Source organism: Branchiostoma lanceolatum, chromosome 19 (genome assembly GCF_035083965.1).
Source record: "Branchiostoma lanceolatum isolate klBraLanc5 chromosome 19, klBraLanc5.hap2, whole genome shotgun sequence".
Classification (NCBI taxonomy): Eukaryota; Metazoa; Chordata; class Leptocardii; order Amphioxiformes; family Branchiostomatidae; genus Branchiostoma; species Branchiostoma lanceolatum.
Window position 1 is genome coordinate 5,824,556 of NC_089740.1, and position 21,048 is coordinate 5,845,603.

The 21,048-nt window shown below is 39.8% G+C and overlaps 1 protein-coding gene across 7 annotated transcripts in view; it reads left to right on the forward strand.

Annotated features, from left to right (window-relative positions):
• The window catches only part of LOC136425242 (double-stranded RNA-specific adenosine deaminase-like), a 109,783-nt gene that overhangs the window by 80,935 nt on the left and 7,800 nt on the right, over positions 1-21,048 (forward strand). For 4 of the 7 annotated variants that reach the window (XM_066414050.1, XM_066414054.1, XM_066414055.1 and 1 more), the window contains 9 exons: positions 3,765-3,935; positions 4,542-5,920; positions 9,863-10,028; positions 10,843-11,020; positions 12,824-12,917; positions 15,026-15,309; positions 16,111-16,293; positions 20,158-20,270; positions 20,913-21,046. In XM_066414050.1, the coding sequence (XP_066270147.1) occupies positions 3,765-3,935; positions 4,542-5,920; positions 9,863-10,028; positions 10,843-11,020; positions 12,824-12,917; positions 15,026-15,309; positions 16,111-16,293; positions 20,158-20,270; positions 20,913-21,046 (2,702 nt within the window). Of the gene's footprint in view, positions 1-3,764; positions 3,936-4,541; positions 5,921-9,862; positions 10,029-10,842; positions 11,021-11,617; positions 11,712-12,823; positions 12,918-15,025; positions 15,310-16,110; positions 16,294-20,157; positions 20,271-20,912; positions 21,047-21,048 lie in introns of all 7 variants that reach the window. The other 3 variants (XM_066414051.1, XM_066414052.1, XM_066414053.1) reach the window with 3 other exon arrangements.

The window sequence follows — 21,048 nt, forward strand, 5'->3', positions numbered from 1 at the left end:
AAGAAATGAATGGTTAAAAGGGGCAACTAAATATATGATATAGTCTCCCTCTCTCTCTAAATCCTCATCATCATTCAAACTTGCAGTTACAGTCCATAAGCATTTAAAGTTGAATACCGATGCATATGCGTTAGTGAACTGAAAATATCCAATAATATCTAACAAAATTGTGTAATAATGGTGATGAGTAGATGTAGAAGATGAAGTAAATTCATGGCCAAATGTTAAATTTGCAAGCTAAGGACTTGATTTTCAGTTTGCAATTTTTGCCCCCCTCCCCACCTTCCACCATTTTCTGTGATGCACCTGCCAGTTGATGTTCTAGTAACCTTGAACCCTGTGTATTCCCTCACGCCTGTCGTCTTTAAGATGCAAGCAGACAGGTGCAGAGTGCGACCCTAATTGACGGAGCAGTCTGCCGTCCTGTGATTCATGATTGCAATTAAGGAGCCACAATTTACTTGGTGGTAATGTTCTCCTGATAATGTGAGAGAGATTTTCCCTGGGGGGATATGTCTTCTGTCTAGTACACGTGACTATTGATCTTTCTCTACAGGATGCCAGTGTGATGCCAAATTTCTGCCCCGCCAGATTTCTGCTCCGAGGGTGCATATGGTGTTAGGGTTGTGAATAGGTTTAGGGTGAGGGCTAGCGATTAGGGCTAGGGTCGAGTTAGGGTTAGGGTTAGTCTCCATAGCGCGACCCCTCCTCCCAAATTCCGATCAGACTTCTGCTTGAAAATCACCATGCCACAAGACTGTGACACACTTCTCTCACCTCAGGTATACTGGAAACCCCCTTTTAGTGTTGGGGCAATTATTTGGTAAGGCCAGAAATTTGGCTTCACACCAGTTGGCATATTTGTGACATACCTATTCAAACACTCAAGAGAATTCAGTCATTTAGATGTAAATTTTCCCCAAAGGTTTGTTTCAAATATATTCAAGCCATTTAGTATCTGATCATGATACACATTCCAACTGCATTTCCACTTTTAATGCTTTAAATTTTCATGACATTGTATAAAATGCACTTTAGTCCCTTTTTCTAGACATGCTAACTTCATACCTGGTCCAACCAAATACATGTAACACTTATACTTCAGGAGGCTTTACTACAATTCAGAATTCCCCTTGTGATGAAAATATCCTATCTATTTAAGATCTCATTGGAATTGATGTGGAAATTTTAAATTAAAAGATTCTGAGAACAATTTATACTTTCTACCTACCAACATGTTGAAATGGAACAGTCCAGAATATCCTTTCTATTAATTTTGCACTACTTTATCCTCATGATACGGTTGGCCCACTCCTCAGTGTTAGGGATAAATACTCTCCGCATACCCTGATTTGATAATCGATGTATGCACATGAGGTATTACTGTCGTATTGATGTGCCAGATGTGTCCATATACACTCATTGTATTATATTCTTTCATATCATGAATGTACATAAATGCTGCAAATGAATAAAGGAAATCTAAAGGAATGATTAGACAGAATGTGAATGATTAAAGGATTTGAATATAAAGTATAAACCAAGAAGAGTATTCAAATTAAACAATCCTGCATCAAGGAGGGTATGAAATATTTCATAAACCTTAATCTTAGTACCTTTTACTGGTAAGTGAAATATCTGGTGATTTGTCTCTGTCGAGAATTTTCATTATTTTGTTTCGGCAATATGCACATTTTGATAAATGTGGCATTTTGATTTTAAACAGAAAACAAATTAGACATTATTTGCTTCTGTGCAAAGGAGATAACAGAAATAACGATTGGTAAGGTGAACGTTTTAGTCATTTTGTAAATGATCGGCAGCATTGCGCTATTCAGCTTTGTTTCCCTTGTATTGAATGTGTCCAAATACCATGATACATGGGGTGGATTTCTGAGTCGGTGTCACTTTTAATCAACTGCTCACAACAGAAACTGGCTTCGGGAAATGAGAGGTAGAATTATGATAGATTACATCAGCTTTTCTCGCTGAGACAGGTCTTTCCGCTCCCAAGAGAGACCGTAGACAGACCCGACCACGCTGGGTCAATTAAGTGACGGTATTCCGAGCACGAACAACTGCGTGAACAACATGGCGCCGTAGCTGCTCATGTGGCAGCGGTGGCATTGGTGAATGGTTTCCGCTTAGTGAGAAATGTATAAGCCAGAACTAGGCATGATAGGGCATAATAGACAGCAGAGAAAGCCTTAGGTAGTTGTGAATATTTCATAAACAATTTGTAACTGCTGCAAACTTGAAGATGGTGTTAACTTGAACCTTGACCCTGAATGGTTTCCGCTTTGTGAGAAACGGATAAAGCGGCTGTCATGATTGGGTACAATGGAGGGCAAAAAATGCCTCAAATAGTTGTGAATATTTCACATTATAAACTGCTGCAAACTTGAAGATGGTGTTAACTTGAACCTTGACCCTGAATGGTTTCCGCTTTGTGAGAAACGGATAAAGCGGCTGTCATGATTGGGCACAATGGAGGGCAAAAAATGCCTCAAATAGTTGTGAATATTTCACATTATAAACTGCTGCAAACTTGAAGATGGTGCTAACTTGAACCTTGTTAACTTGAACCTTGACCCTAAATGGTTTTTGCTTTTTGAGAAACAGATAAAGCCACAGGCACAAAGGATGGCAGAAAATTCCTTGAATAGTTGTGAATAATTTATAAACAATTTGCAGCTACTGCAAACTTGAAGATGGTGTTTGACATGAACCTTGACCCTGAATGGTTTCCGCTTTATGAGAAATGCATAAAGCCACAGGCAAGATATATAGGGCACAATAGATAGCAGAGAAGGCCTCGAATAGTTGTGAATATCTCATTAACAATTTTTAACTGCTGCAAACCTGAAGGTGGATAAAGTATTGGCATGACTAGGAAAACAAGAATGTTCTTCAACTATTGGTAGCTAATATTTGTGCATTTCGGGGTTTATACATACCTTTAGTGTTCAGGTGATTTTTTTTCTTTTCTAGAATTAGATATAGATAATGGGACGGCCCAATTCAACGACCAAGTAATTAGCTTGGTGTGGTCTGTTGTTTAGATGTTCATATACATACAATCTGTCTAGCTCTCCTAATGGTATAACAGATTAAGGCTATCTGCATGCCAACTTTTCTGATAACCATGTGGTAAATGAGCTGATGCAGATTGGCAGTAATCTGCCCGCCCATATGTCAGGATCAGCTGTTGTATATCGATTTAGGGCTTTGCACAGACATAGCGGCATCACTTTGAATACTTTTTGAATCTTGTAGACCCCCAGCCAGGCACTATCCATTGCTCCCAACTGCAAAGACTTTATTCTGATAACAATAAACAATACATGTACTTGGGGTTATTGTTTTTAGATATATCAAAGGGTACCACAATATCCTGGACAACTACTATGATTTCACCACCAAGGACAGCAACATTTCTACAACACAATCGCACATATTGTTAACCACAATAACATTAACGACCACCATGATTTTAGCACCAAAGACAGTACCACATCAGCACCAGAAAGTCTCAGGAATTCCAAGCTCACACCATGTTACCTGAAACTTACACATCGTTGTTTAGAGTTAGGGCCAGTTCGTAGTTTCCCCCAAATGTCTTCTTTTCATTTTCATCTCTTAGAAAATTGTGACCTACTTCAATAACCTTAACAACCATTGTGGTTTCAGCACCAAGGACAGCAACATCAGTACCACACAGTCACAGTTACCTGAAACTTACCTATCATTGTTGTATTGTGCAGGGTCCCGAGAATGGCTACACACAGGAGAGGTGGGATGCGATCATCTCCTTCTTGGTGCAGTTCCAGGAGCCGAAGGACCCCACCGAGATTGCCAACCACCTTGGTCTGGCCAGCCGCAAGCAAGTCAACCCCACCCTGTATGCTATGCAAAAACGGGGCCTCTTAGTCAAGGTGAGAACAACCATAATTCTTCATCTAGTTTATCAGATTCAGTTCTTAGAATCATATTCACCCATTCTGTAGATAGTCTGGGTGCCATCCTAGTTGGTTTTCTGCCTCTCCCACACTCACCTCTTACAAAGTATGGAAGCATGGCATTTAAAAATACAACTAGGATGGCATCCAGGCTCCAATAGGCTCCAAAACATGATGACCAGAACTTACAAGATGCAATCATCATTCAAAATGTGACTTTGAATGTTTGTCCGCTCAGACAAGCCTTTTAAAGATGACTACTTCATCATGCTTGTCACAAGCCACCGTGTTTGAGTTTTTAGCATGAAAGTTCATCTGAGTAATTAAGTACATAATGAGGGATAAACTGATCTCCAACTCAAGAAATTTCGCTCATCAGGACGGGGCGGCACCAACTTCTGACAACCTTTGACCCAGTGCTGATGTCACACGTACGTAATCACGTGTCTACAGCACTTGGGTCAAATAGCTGATAAAGACCGAGTGATTTGGTTGAAAATTCCGATGAGTGAAATTTCTTGAGTTGGAGAACAGTTTTTTTTAATTATATTTCAGATTTCATGATTTTTTTTTTCTGTGTAGGTCTCAGAGACACCCCCACGCTGGGGGCTTGTCCAAGGTGTCACAGCAATACCCAACCACCTCAACCACCCTGGACCCAACCGAATGCAGGAGCGTGAACCCGAGTACGAATACTACGATGCTCGCAGCGACTTCCAGAACGGAGACAGAATAGACTCGGTGAGATACGAGCAACCTATGTATTACCCCAACGAGCAGCGTATGAGTCCAGGCGTGAAGAACGAGAGACAGACACCCTCACCAAAGTATCAAAACGGTCCCATTCCTGGCCCGAGCGCCCCTCCCCAGTCCGTGGCACCCACCTGGCAGGTGAAGTCAGAACCGATAGACATCGACCATAACCAGAATCTGGCCTCCATGCCTCAACAGGTGCAGGAAGGCGTGAATGTCCAGGGAGCAAATGGGATGCCACCTTCGCCCCCAGCAGTACCCCAGGCTGCCAATCCCGCGCCAGCTTCGTCCCAGTTCGCGGCAGGGTCTCTAGAAGACAGGCTGCTGGCGGCCCTCTCCAGAGCAGATAGCCCAATCAACTCCAACGATCTAGCCAAGATGGTCGGTTTCCGCACGAAAAAGGAAATCAACCCAACACTCTTTGCTATGCAACGGAAGGGCCTGGTGAAAAAGGTGAACGATGTGCCGCCGCTGTGGCAAGTCGTAGAAGCAGCACGTCTCACCAACCTCCCGCCCTCCCCCACTTCCATGGAGGCGGGGGACACGCCCTTGGAAACGGCGGCTACCAACGGCTCTCGAAGTTCTCCGTCTTCCTTCACTGTGGACACCGCGCTGCAGATGCTGGGAGCCCCAGCACAGCCAAGCATCCAGCCCGCAGAACGGGATCTCGCTTTGGAAACCCTCATCGAGCTTGCAAAACGAGAGAACCAGAAGACGACCTCACTTGACCTCGCAAAGGCCCTGGGCTTCCAGACTAAGAAGGACATCAACCCCACACTGTACGCACTCCAGAACAAGGGCTTCGTCGCTAAGATTAACGACTGTCCGCCATGCTGGACCATCCTCGCTGCAGGAAAAGCACACATGTCACAACGAAGCATCATGGAAAACACAGCCAGCGGCGCGCCTGCACCCAATTTCCAAGACGGACGTACCATGAACGGTACCGGCCAGTTTTCCGTCCCTCCTAGCCCACCTGGGCTCATCCAGCAAAACTCAGCATTCCAGACTAACCCCAACCAGGCGGGAGAAGGTGGCAACGCCCCTAATGCGCCGCTTGAGCGACAAGCCGCCCCGGTTCTCAACAACGAGACCTTCGCTGCTTTGAACAAGAACCCCATCAGCGCTCTGATGGAGTATGCACAGTCGCGCCATGTCAAGGCATCCATCGAAGTGATCGCAGAAACTGGGCCTCCACATAACCCAAGGTAAGATGCTAGAAATATTGTAATAACGATAACTGAAAGTCTTTGGGGCAATGAGCAATATTATGATGATAATGCAAACTGTACAAGTGAGATAAGATGAGATGGTTTATTTGATCACACACTAGCCAAGGGCAAGGGGCTAAATTGCGGAAGTCCCAAACCACCTGAGGAAGTGCCAATAAGTGTGCACTACTACCCCTGAACACTTTATCCCAACTAAGGGGTGGTGTTCAGTATCTAAACAAGAACAAGGTATACAATTCTTACTAAAATCAGCTATGTTAGAGTAATACAAAACAAAATGATAGCTATAGTCAGTGTAACCAAGGGAGGTAAAAGAAGTGAATATTGTCCTTCAAAAAAATAAAGGAATCATGTATCTTAAAGTTTGTTAAATCCAATCAGCTTTATTTTCCGGTGGTAGATTTTTGCCAACAGTTGCAGATAGGTGATAAAGGCTGGTAAAATACTGTTACTCCTTATTCTGAGTTATAACATATCATGACTACACAGGCCTTCAAAACTGTTGGCATCTTGCCTTCTTCGATTATTTGCTCGGGAGAAAATTCTCCCGAAGTAAGTCTTTGATGTATAACATAGATTCAATCATGCTTGGCAAACTCTCATGCTAGTAGAGTGGTAGACTCATCATGTAGACATGTACTTAAGCTTCAAGTGATGGTTTGCAATTTAAGATTCAGACTTATCTGAGGCACCTGATTTTTCAAGCTCTGTACGTAAGCAAGCAATTTCCTTGATTTTCTCGGAACAGTAATTACAGCTGTCCATCTTAGACACGTCCTTTGACGGGAAACGACGCCGCGCGGCGAAGATTACACTGTCATTCGGGTTCTCAATTCTTCATCCTCACATTGTTAAAGTTTAAAGCTGTGTCAAACAACACTTGCATACAAAATGTATGCGGCTTGAACTTGACATTTTCGTAGAGGAAACCAAAGCCTTGCAGTCGTTGATCAAAATATATCATGTCCCATTGCTCTCAGGGTTTGGCAGCAAGCCACAAAAATTTGCCATTCTGCCAACTCAAAGCCCGGGCCAACTCAAAGCCCGGCCAGACTTCAAATCCTCTGATGCATTAGTACAACCATGGGTAGTGTATAGTACTTACTGGCCTTGAACTGGCCCTATTAATTTACAATCTTGCTGTAAGGGTGCTAAAATGTGTAGCAGAAAATTTTATTTCAGCAAATGCATACTTTAGTAATTTCTTCTATCTGATACTTAGGACAATTTCATTTAGAGGAAGACAGCAGATACATGTAGACTGTGGAAACATTTGAAGAGAAAAATAGAATTGTTTTCAATTGATCTACCAAATTGAATCTCATAAAACTATTCACAGATAATATTTTCTTGTTTTCAATTTAAAAGGTCAAACAACAGAGTTCTGTTTTTCTGAGGGGCAGATTGTAAAAGCCATACATTGCCATATATGGTTAGTGATTGGCTGTTCTTCGGCCATACTGTAGACCATACAAATCAGCTGGAAAATGAGAATTCAAAATATACATGCCGAAATTTAAGAAAATAGAACATCGGAAGACGAATAGAATACCAAAGACAATTCCAAAGTCAAAGAAAGAGCAAAAATGAAAAATCTATTGTTCAGTATTCCATGCTCTGTGTGTTTAGTCATTTGTTAAACCTTAGATTTCATGTTCATAATGAATACACCTTTTTTTCCAAACTTGTTTAATATTTGTTTTCACCCTCACATTAGTTTTGGGGTTACCAGATGATGTAATCCATATAGTCAAATCCATGTAGCCTAAGGGCAAAAATAGTCAACTGTAGTTGCTTGGCAATAAAACTGCCATAGCCAGTTTCGTGTAAATTTCAGCTTGATGTGATGGATTTGAAATTAAATTTAGGCCCATACATATATGTTTCTTTGCTTTTTTGTTGTAGTAAATTTATTTGTTATCTTGTAACAACATCTGGTGATGTGTTGATTATCCATCATAGTCGACAATACATTCTAGGGAATTGCTGTAATTATAACGGGTGATTATTAACTCGTTAGCTTCATTTATCTCATATATGTTCAGGTTATGGTAAATGTAATTTAATTAGACAATGAAGGTGTATTTATAGGGCAAATTTAGAAATGATATAGATTTGAAGAAACTTTCTAATGTATACTACTAAAATTACATGTCATCACGACCAAGCTCAAAACAATATACTGAGCAAGGGAAATGATAAATGATAAATATAGTATTATCATAGTATGTGAGTGTTATCAATTGAGTCACCAATTTTGAATAGTCAAATTCTAGTTCATATATAGTCAGTTTGGCTTTAAGTTTCCTCTGACATGATTCAAGCCCAGAAATTTCCCCAAAATTTTTGATATTGTAGAATGTAGGAAAAGTTTGCATGTGGTAATTTTAGGGCTATACAAACAATACATGCCACAAATTTCATTTTCTATATTATAATAGTCCCTAGGAGACAATTTTGAGTCAGTTTTGGCTTTGAAAATGACTAAGCAACTCACAAAAATATGCTCCTATCCTAGCAAAAACCTGGGTCTTATAATCTTGGGTATCGATCATCTTTTACCATGATAATGTGTTTAATATCCCTTTTGCACATTCTTTCTAATTACACGATAAGTCTGGTATTAAATCCTCCTAATACCCTTCAGTGTCATGATCAGATTAGGACGACAAATTCACACCGGGAAATCTAACAGCCTATATTTTATCATTCAAGCAATTATAGCATTATACACGCATTATTTATTCCTGTCTATTTTCAACCACTAAAACAAGGTTTCAACACCACATGATATAATGCAGTATTAACTTTGAGATGGAATGGTAGGAATATCGGTAATTTGACCTTCAAAATGGCTATGGGAAGATATTAATTGGTTGACGGATAAGCCGGTGTTTTATATCGCCCTGAGGAAGACATGTATCTGGTCGCAGGTGCGAGTAATATACTTAATAGTACCGCTGGCAGAATAGTTATATCCCTTCCCAGCCAGCATATCATATTTAATGCATGATATAGACAAATGGGACATTTATACAGTGGGAAAACGTTCTCTCTGCTGCCTTACCACACAGACTATGCAAATTTGATGGCAAATGTCTACCTCAGCAATGAGAATGTTAAAGTAGGAAACGAAATATACTTGTTCTGTTGTTCATTTGCTGCACTCCTCATTGATTGCTGTAGAAACTGAAGGAACGGCTGTGAATTCATTTTCACTTTTGCCATGTTTGACAGTAGGAGGAAAAAGTCTGTAGGTTTTGTGTGAATAGCCACAGTTGAAACAATCCTGCATTACAGTAGTTATACATTGGAATTGCATATTCAAGGTGTGCTGAATTTGCAATTATGGGGGAAATCACTTCAAATAAAATTAAAGACCACAAATTTTAAAATAAAGGCACTGCAAAAGGTTCAAGATTTACAGTGTACTTCAAAGGTGATTTCTCCATCTGGAAATGTAACTGATCCAGTAAATACTCATTTATTTTTAAAAGACAAATGGTCTGGCTCTGTATTTATTATAACTTTTTATTTTGATAGGTACAAAGACGCTTTAATGAAGAGAGGATTATGTGCAAACAGAAGCGTTCATGTAAATTCAGCAACAAGTCAGCTGGTAAAGGTTAAACATAATTTCCAAGGTCACAAGACTTGGTGTTTTTCCAACTTTAAATTGACCTTGTTTTCTTTGCCACTGGTACAAAAGATGAAAGACTTATTGGTTGCAAGTTTAGAAAGTGTCATGATCATGTTTTTTCTATAGGCCAATCTTCTTATTATTTTGTATCTTCACATGAACTATCAGCCAATAGGACAAACATTGACATGCTTCATGTCAATGGAGAATTACTGCAGCTTTTTTTACATCAACATTGGGAATCTTGGCTAACAGAAATGATCTCCACAATTATCTAGGTTCACTATGGCGGCCGTGGTTGGAGGACGCCAGTTCCCAGCAGTCATTGCAAAAGCCAAGAAAGACGGGAAGCGTGAGGCAGCGGACGTGGCACTGCGTACCCTGATCAGCGAAGGTCACCTTCAACTGCCACAGAAGCCCCCCACCCCCAAGAACAACGGTTCTGTGAGTAGAATAAAAGCATTTCTCGGTAACATTTGATTTGATTTTTTGTTTTATCAGAATTGCATGTGGGACACAGGCAGCTATTGCTGGTGTCGTGACCCACACATGATATACCCGTTTTTACACTTTAAAGGGAAGACCTATTATGAATGATAATAATAACTTAAATGCAACATCGTGCCTGAAGGCTAATTGCAAGTACACACAGAAAAAAAGGTAATAATGATAAATGTATATTATGAATGTGCTCCTGGAATGTCAAGGACAAGATAAAAGGGATATTTTAGGACTTGGCAAAGAGCTTCCAAATGTAAAACTCCTCTGCTCTGAGTATATAAATTGTCTGTGAAAAAATGTACAAATTTATTGATTGCATAGATGTGCTAAACTGTGCTGCTCTTATATATTAGTATTATAGAACATCTTGACAGCTACCTTTTTGTTTATCTAAAATCCAATTTAGAACATCTTGGCAGTAACATGTTTTGTGTATTTAGAACTAGAACACAAATTGTATGTCGCTAAGTTCCCTAAATCTCAGGTAAACATTTATTTTTAATCACTGAAGAAAGATGTTGGAATGACATCTCAAACGTCTGATACATGTATTTTCATATTGTAATCCAGTGAATCAGATATAGATTGAATCAAAATTTCATTATTTATTATCATATAGTTAGATGTTGTCGACCAATCAGAAGGCCCCACTTGCGGGTCTGTGTTCTATATACGGACTTGCTTTTGCGTTTGAATGTTCAACAGCGGCGCAACCCTATATTAGTAACATAACTGCATTTACTTTATTTTTTGTCAGTCACAGCCTGCTCCCACCGAGCCCACGCACTTCGATCGCATCGCGTCGGTCAGCCACCAGGTCTTCAACAACATCGTGCTGAACCTGCAGGAGAGCATCTCCGGACGGAAGGTGCTGGCTGCCATGGTGATGCTCCGCGGCGACGAAGACCAGGGGACTGTCATTAGCATAGGCACAGGTAGGGGGCGCTGATGACTATGTCCATAATACATGTGATACATGTACATGTGTATTACTTGTATGTCCTCTGTTTGAGACCCTAGACATACTTTAAATCATCGTCATCAGTAACGTATTTGATAGACTTATGTAAAATACATGTAGAACGAAAAAGGAATAAATTCCTATAGCAATTTCCTGTTTAATGTCCTTCCAGCCATTCTGTATAATATTATGTAATCAAATCTGTTTGAATGTGGTGATGTTCAATTTTCTAGCACATTATAATAGCAATATGTTTCATTCCATATCATGAAAGTCAGTAACACAGACTGATGAAATACAAGTGCTTATCAAATCACAAATTTCACATATCTTTGTACTCTTTTAAGTTTATTGACAGTCAAATCTGCCTCGTTATTTTTTAGCCCTCTATATAAATGTAGAAACTACGCAAAAGTAACAACCATACACATAGCCATAGTTCAAAGTTTATGGAAAAGTAACAACCATACACATAGCCATAGGTCAACGTTTATGGAAAAGTAACAAACACACACATAGCCATAGGTCAAAGTTGAAGGTTCAAAGGTCAGACCTCTGGCCATTTTTACAGGGAACAGGTGTATCACAGGCGACCAGCTGAGTAGACAAGGCTGGGCCGTCAACGACTCCCATGCAGAGGTCATATGCAGAAGGGCCTTCCTTAGGTACCACACAGTAGAAACACCAACATGATACCATCTTCAGATACTTTCCTCTTATGTGCGCATAATGAAGCCTCTTATGTGTGTATAGTCAAGCCTCTTATGTGCGCATATATAATCAAGATGACAAAAGGATGTATGAGCTGTTGAAAAATGAAATCTTGGATTTTTATTGATGATATTGATCTTCAACTGTGAACAGTATTTGGTCTATTTGGATTTGATGAAAAACGTAAATTTGCGGCCAAAAATGAAATGATTTTTATTGATAATATTGATCTTCAACAATAAACAGTATTTGGTTGTTATTTGGATTTGACGAAAATGTATAAATTTGAGGCCCAATTGTGCTATTTTTTTGTGCTAATTGTTTAGTACATAACCTATGTTTTCAAATACCTTAATTCCTTGCAGATGTTATTTTGAAAAAAGAAATAAAAGAAAAAAAATTAGATTTGAATTTTTGCACAGTTTGAACTCAAGACAAAAGTATTCCTGCAAACTCATTTAACCTCAAGTCCATTGTACTAATCCTGTATAATTGTCTTCTATCTTTGACTGTCCCCTTCAGATTAGGTGACACCTTGCTGCTTTCATCAGGCTCTCCATATAATACTCACACCTACATACCTGTCAGTGATAACATACACAGTAGCCTTCATGGAATGGAAGAAGTCTGAATTGTTGAGAAAAAATGTTTCCTTTTTCTGAATTGCCCTTGTCTAGATGGGACCAAGCCTCATTAGAACATTGAAATTTTTTTTTTGGACTGAAGAAAAATGCTTTAAGTGTCTTCATTAGCAAGGAAGTAAATGTATTTTCTAACAAAGTACAGCAAATAAATTGTCTCGAAAAGACATGTTAAAGGACATTTTGACAAAGGATAGTGCCTTGACACTTGAAACCCAAGGGGTACTTTATATCCGCAAGTCCTTAACTTTTGTGGTTTGCGGACAAGACAACTAATCAGACTTCTTCCCATCCTTGTGTTCTAAGACGTACCATTCATCTTAACCGCTTCCTTAATCCATCATTGTCCTTTCTCTGTCCCTTGTCTCTACCTCCCTGCTGCCTATTGGAACTCGTTTTTTGGCCACACCTCTGGGACGGAGCAGGTAATCGATGTATCACAGGGGAGCACCTCAGTCTGGAGGGTCAGACTGTGAACGACTCCCACGCAGAAATCATTGCAAGGAGGGGCCTGCTCAGGTAACAACTTCTCCCCGTACACAACATGGTGTCACCATGCAACATCTTTTTTTCTATTTTTTTTTAAATTTTCGCTACCCTATAGACTAGGGAAACGGAAGATGTTTTGTATTCTCATATATGTACACAAAGCTGATGTTTTGTGCCAAATGGTGGTTATGCTGGTTGACCAATCAGGATATGATGTTGCTGTGATTTCTGGTTCTAATTTTTGTAATAAAATAATGGTTTGCATCAGATCAAATCTGCCAATAGGAAATTGGGTTAGACTCTTTTCTTTTTTTCTTTAATATTTTCATATTTTTGCACAAGAGTCAGTATTTACTGCAGTTGAACAAGGCAAGGCTGGTGGCCTTTGCTGCTTGTACAAGTTGTAGATTTATTGGATGAGATTGGCATCCATATCTAGTGGTAAAGCATGCCACTAATGCTTTTGTGTAAGTCCTTGGATCTCGGATTTAAGATTCAGCAAGAGGAGTCATGATTCAAACAGAAGACAAGAAGGAAAAGTTGAATTTGACTATATTCACTCCCTGACTTGCTACAGACCTGGTGCTCAAATTTTTTGCTGTTTATCTTCCTATTCTACTCAACATTGTGTTTTCAAAAACATTTTAAATCGGATTCCTTGAACCAGCATTGAATTGAACTGTTGTGGCCTAATGTTTTCTACCTCCCTTATGGAGCTTCCTAATGATACCAGGAAGTGCTCACCAAGTGACCAGGATTAAAAAGTCATTCAAGGTCATCACAAACCTTTCAGCCAGCCTGCGTTGTATGCCTCTCTCATCTTCTGTGATGCACATTTAAAGTGTTCTTAAATTAACCTCTGTGTCACTACCGATCATAGTTACCCCACATTTGCACTGTGGCATAATGTCGTGTTTATAGTCTGTTCGTGTAGTTCTGTGTGGGTGGTTCCTTCCTGGATCAGTTAAAGCTGCCAAAGTAGATAAGACAGCACTGGGAATTATATGTACCCTTGACGCAAGAAGAAAACGTTGAAAGATCCACTGTGCCCACTTATATCTAATAGTAGAGATACCTGGATGCAACCACTGCAACCTGGCATGGCAGCTGTCAAATGTGTATGGAATATTTTCATTTAAACCTCCGCCATCTTGGATTGGGGTTAAAAGTTAGAAGACAGCCTAATGCCATCAGCAGTGAAATGCAAAATATATTTTACTATTATAGTATTATGATGATATAAGTTTTTGTCTTGCTTTGTCAGTTCATCTACATCTTAGCAGTTAGGGATAAAGGCATGCATGGGTTTGACTTTCTTGTTTCATCTTTTTATGTCTGAAGTATCTATTTCTTTTTTGCTAATGTTCTTTCTGTTGTGTCTTGTGTCTAGCCTGTCTTTTTACTTCTATGCATGCACATTATCATTTGTTTTTGTGTATTGCCTGTACAAGTAGTTTTGGTTATGGTTGTTTTTTATCTATGAGTGAGATTTGGAGTATGATGTGTATTTACAATTCTGAGCCATATCCAGAATATTTCCAGTTTTGACGTTCTGAAATTGCTTTGGGCTCCTTTAACTATTGAATACTAGACAAATTTGAACGACACAAACTGATGTTGGCATAAGAGGGATTTTAGTCATAAACAGTCTGTGTAATCACACGCGTCCGTTAAGTTCGAACAACATTCCCCGAACCCCAACCGGTGTCACAAACCATTCGAACATGCACGATTATGAAACAGACAGTTTGTGATAAAATCCCCCCTATGGCGACATTAGTTTGTGTACTTTAAATTCGTCTATAAGTGTCATGTTTTGCCTCAGTCTCAGGTTGGGTGCCTTAAGCCCATATCTCCTATTTCACTGGACCCGTGACTATAGTGACCTTGCTGCATCCTAAATTTGTGTTACCCGTTACTAATTATAATGGTAATATCATGCAAAACATACAAGACTATTATTACATGTATATACTAAGAAAAAAACACAAAAGTGTAAAAAGATTTGTTTTCATTGATTAATTTGGTGAGTGCGCTGTCAAAGCGCTCCGTCGCAGTGAGATCGCCAATGTGTCTTGGGTCCAGTGAGATGGGGGCTTACGGTTAAATGATTTTAATGAACTGTTTTTGTCCTCCAGATACCTGTACCAGCAGCTGCATAGTTACTATGACGACCCGGAAAACTCCATCTTCCAGGAATGTGACGAGGACTCCAAGCAGCACTTCAAGCTCAAACCAGACGTGACCTTTCACCTCTACATCAGCACGGCGCCATGCGGCGACGGCGCCCTGTTCTCCCTGCACGACACGGAACAGGTGTCGGAGGTAGAGGAGCCACTAGAGATGGCTGACAGCATCCAGCATACTCCCATCTTCTCCGACCCCGGGAAACAAGGCTTACTCCGGACAAAGATGGAACAAGGTTAAAAACGGGTTGCTCTTCGGTCATACATTTTGTAGGCCCCAGAAGCCAGGGTTTTGAGGAAACAAAGATAGAACAAAATGAAACTTACAAACAAACCCAGCCTGATTTTCCCTTAACATGAAAAACAGAGATTGCTCTGAAAAAGTGCAAAACAAATGTTCTGAATGTACTAGAAAATAGTTGCATTTTATACTTACCATTCCAACATGTTGTCTACACGTTTAATGAACTATATTCCCATCAGTGCTGAGACTGCTGACAAACCCATGCATTGTCAATGACAAATAAATGTTGTCATCATCTCGTGGCTGCTATCATGTTGACCAGTAGACTGTCCGAACTTTCCACGATTTTCGATTAGCTACCATGGTAGTAATTGCCACCCGCTTTTGCATCCAAGGCATTTAAAAAAACATCTATTCTGCCAGGACTGCTTATAATGATACAGTGAAAACTGCCCAAGAAGACCACTCATCAGGAGACCAATAAGATCTGGTCTATGTGGACAGGTGGTCACTAAAAACAGGATTCTCAGGGACCACCAAAAGTGTTCACATAGGCCAGGTGGTCCATAATTATGTAGAGAGGGATCACTTGTACAGGCTTTACTGTATGTCATTTGGCGTACTTGATAAATAAATAAACAAATAAACATTGTTGTGTCCAGGTGAAGGAACTATCCCCATCGATCCCCTTCACACCCAACTATTATGCAGAAGTGGTCATTTGCACAGGCTTGACTGTATGTCATTTGGTGTACTTTATAAATGAATAAACAAATAAACATGTTGTGTCCAGGTGAAGGAACTATCCCCATCGACCCTGACACGCCCATCCAGACCTGGGACGGGGTCCTGCGCGGGGAGCGTCTCCGCACCATGTCCTGCAGCGACAAGATCGCCCGCTGGAACGTCGTCGGCCTCCAGGGGGCGCTGTTGTCCCACTTCCTGGAGCCTGTGTACCTGAGCTCTGTCACACTGGGTAAGTCACAGTGTTAGCAGCACTTCTTGTGATATTACTATATTTCATACACTAAAACTCTGTCACACTGGGTAAGTTACAGTGTTAGCAGCACTACTTGTGATATTACTGTATTAATACAACAAAACAAATTAGAATATGATTCAGTATCAGAAGGTCAGTATACTTCTGAATATTCAGTACTTCTTCTAATATCGTTCAGTATCAGGAGGTATGGTAGCACTTCTTGTAATATTATTTATTCATACTTTAAAACAGTATGATTCAGTATCAGGAGGTCTGGTAGCACTTCTTGTAATATTATTGTATGTCATACACTAAAACAGTATGATTCAGTATCAGGATATACATGTATGTACAGGTAGCAGTTGCCACACACTTTGTTGTGTGGGCATGTGAGAACAATTCATTCTGCCAGGACTAGTATGTTATATGGCATACTTGATAAATGAGTATTACTAAAACAGATTATCATATCGTGCCTGCGCACCACATTGACTTTAATGTGACATGATTGGCATAAAATTTTATATTGATTGTTCACTTATCTTGAAACAGAATTTGAATATCAAACCTCAGACTTATTTATGCAAAATTTCCCAGTCATTCCAATGGTGTTTTGATACAGATCTAGACACATGAACACCCTGTAATCTTTGCAATCAGTTTGAATACATCAAAGTTTAATACATCTCTGGGACTTCATTGTACATTGGAAATGCAGTTATCTTGAAAAAGGTTTTGACCATCAAATTTCAGACAATTTTTGGAAATTTTCTGATAGCAACATTGGCAAGTTTCTATCAGAGACATTTACATTGTGTCACCTTTGCAATCAGTTTGAATACATCAAGCACTTTTCAGTGAATACATTGATCTCGAATTTGCACAAAATCATGGGCCAGCACATAGACATGTCACACCAGTCTAGTGGCCTTTCAGCTTGAAGAACCTCATTTTCCAAGAGGCGTACAAAGACCAAAGAGTTGGAGGGCATGGGTTAGCAGTCAGGTTAATGACTTATTGATTTATTATTAAAACCGTTGAGTTATGGGTAGCTGGTTGAGGGGGTATACATAAAACATTTTCTGTTCCAAAAATGAATGGAATTTGTCGCCTTGGTAAGATTGAGAAGTATTTCACCAAGGTTTGTTTACTGCTGTGGATAAATATAGCAACACAGTGAAGAGAGCATTTATGTGAGCAAGGAGGGGGGAGGGGGGCTCTGTAGAATTTTGTTGTGACAGTGAAAGAGAATAATTTTTCAAAAAGAGAACAGTTTACAAACCTTGCAGATGTTTTAAGAGTCACTCTGGAGACTATTTGATTGTGTAAAGTGTGGGACAAGTGCAAAATAGGGCATGCATTTTCTTTTCTTTTGTAGTTGCAATTTGAATCAATATCAAGTGAAGAAAAACCACAATATGTCTCTTTTCTGAGTAGTTTCACAAAGTATGATTATTATAGCTGCAGTATGCACATTTGTACCAGGTAAGGATAAATGGATTAAGGTGAAATATAACAGACACTAGCTTATTTCTACAAACCAGTGTAATGATGCAATAATTACCCCAGTCCATTCCCTCAACCCTTTGAACAACATACCCAACCACAAATCAAAGTAACATTTTTATACCTCAACTTAAGACGAATCCTTTTATTTGATCATCTGACCAACTGACCACTTTTAAAGGTAACCACATAAAAGAACAATCACAGTAGTACTAGTGTCCACATAATGATTAACTCATGTCATAATTATGCTTAAGAAATAGATAAAAGTCCATAGTTCAAAGACAAACTTTGAGTTATAATGCTGCAAAAGATGTTGTAACAAGTTTGCTAACTTGACTACTTTCCAGTAGTTGTAGATAATTTCTCAACTTTTTTCGTTTTGGTTTGCTCGGTTATTTTGCTGTGTGCTCAAAAGTTTGTTTCATTGAACTATGGTACTACAGTAACAGGATGTCTAGTTAATATCATAGGGAGATTGTATGATTGTTTTCCTTGGTTTCTCTATCTCTGTACGCAGGTGCGATAAGTTGCCCGGGGAAGAACCGGCATCAACGACGGATCTATCTTTCGCGCCGACAGAGTCAGAAACCCTCCCTTTCAAGTCTTCACCCTGCAACCTCTGCTTTCATTCCATTCTTCCACCTTTCTGTCATTTCTTCTGTCATTTCTGATTTCTTTTCTGCAAGTGGTACACATGGCTCTCTTCTTTGTGCGAATGACTTCCAAATCACTCCAAATAGTAGTTACTCAAGCAACTGGACAAGATTTTGGAAATAGATAGACAGCTTTTTATGCAGCAATTTCAAGTAGCGTCCACCACTTTTTGTCTGTGACTCTGAGCAAGATTTGTCGATCAGCAAGTTTTTAACCATGAACAATGAATTCATATGCAAAAGTGAAGGCAATTTTAGATAGTTCAATAGGCAACAAAATTTGACAAAGTCAAGACAACGTTGATGTAAAAGAGACAATAGCTCCTGTTGTTTTAGTACAAAAGCTAAAGCTGGTTCGGTTTTTGATGATGGTCCACTTGCAGAAGTTCATGTAACCCATTATTTCATCTCTACTTACATCTGCATGTCTTTGCTCTGATTTCATCTTTCAAACTCCATCTGATTTACCTTCGTTTTCCCCATTTCAATGTCTTGAGTTTGTCTTTCCATTTGTGGTATTTTCTGTTACATCTTTGCTTTTCTATGAACAGATATAGCCTATGCACTAGTCTTGTTGGGCCCATTGCTGATGACTGAGAATTGGCCGAACAAGACTGGTAACCAGGCTAGATCTGACTCCAAAACTGTTCTTTTCAACATAACTACAAAGTCTCAGAGTGACTTCCTTCCTTCTTGAGACAAACACATTACTGAAGACAGAGACAATGTCTAAGAATTTGACTCACAGCTATTCCATTTCAGAAGTTCAGACAGGAGTAGACTGAAATTTTTTCACAATATCACTCCTTTTTTTACATTCAGTCCTTGCTTGGCCTTCCCCCTCCCAAAGAACCATACTATCTTCATCTGCAGACTAAAACTTACAATCACTTGAAAGTTCATCTGTCTTAGTAGAAGTCATTCTGAATCAAAGTTGAACTGTGATGCCAACACACAAAATCGGACTTACACAGATTTTCGACTGATCAGCTCTAGTCTTTGTTCAGGCATGAGCAATCTGTGACGTCACATCGGACACAGAATCAGACTTTTTGCAAGAGGAATAAAAGAAGCCATCTACATCAGGGCACTACTACTATCCGTCAACAGAGACGGGGGTGCCATAGACTTTCTGCAACTTACGATCCACTGCTCACCAAATCATGTGTTATATCTGCATAACATGACCAGGCAGAAGCAGGGGATTGTTATATCTGCATAACATGACCAGGCAGAAGCAGGGGATTGCTCATAGTCAATTTTTTGTGTTGGCAGTTACAGTTCAACTTTGATTCAGAACAACCTACCCCCCTCCCCACCATCTCTTCCCAAGGAATCCTTCTCAACTGTGTTTTGAAAAGTTTCTGCTTTGTCCCTACTCAAAGGTTTCTGATGGAATAGCCCAAGTGATATCACATAACATGACCTGACAGTAACAAACATCATTATGACTGGCAAGGCATGCCGGCAACAAACACATTCCTTCCAGGGATAACAAAACTAAAACCGTTTTTGCTTTTACTTTAACCCTAAAAAAAAAAGACAAATTATACCAGAGGGTATGTTTAATTTCTATTTTTGCAGAGTGGCTTCTTGTCTTTGTAAAGTTGCTGAAAAAGCAGTATGCTATACCCTGTTGTGTACGTGTTGATGCGCGAGGGACGAGAATTGATGCGTTTATCGTTGTCTCTGGTAGGCATGATGTACATCCATGGCCACTTGACGCGTGCTGTGTGCTGCCGCTGGGCGCGTGGAGACATCGAAATCCAGACCCTCCTACCGCCCAACTACAAGCTCAACCATCCACAGGTACGTGTCAATCTTTAGACAGTCGCCACAATGTGCCTGCCAAGCTGGTGTATAATATGTGTTTTGCTGCATGTTTTGTAATGTTTTATGTGTGGGTCACGACCCCAGCAATAGCTGCCTGTGTTCCAAGTGTATTATATTGTCGCAATCACAATAAAATCTCAAATCAAATCAAATGCCAAATGGCAGTTATACCAGCTGACCAATTTAGATTTAGATTTTAGAACCTAGACTGTCACATGTATTTTACCATGGGATGCCATTGACCAAACCTGAACAATACCGACTACTGTATTTCATAAATTTGTAGTTAATATTTCCTACCATTCAACTGGCATATAGATTGTCTTGACATACATGTATGTATGTTGCTGATATTTAATGAAAGCTCATCTGTGTTGAAAGAGATCTACAGTTGGTACAATATGCTGCTGATGTTCTTTTGCTTTTTACACATTCATGTGATAGCTCAAGGTGCCTGTAATTCTGAATACTCACTTCTCATTAACCTTCTCCCTGTTGCCTAAATCTGTAACCAATTCAGTGTGCTAAAGGTTAAGGTAAGGATTGAAGAATTCAGAAGCATGCTTTCATAATGTTTGGTAACATTTCAACTTTGACCTGGCTCTGTTCCTCCCACAGGTTGGTCGGGTAATGACCTTTAGCCCCCCTCGGGAGACCGAGAAGACAAAACCCCTTTCCATCAACTGGTGCCTGGGGCAGGACATTGCGGAGGTCATCGACAGCACCAAGGGCAAATGTGTGGAGAGGTACATGT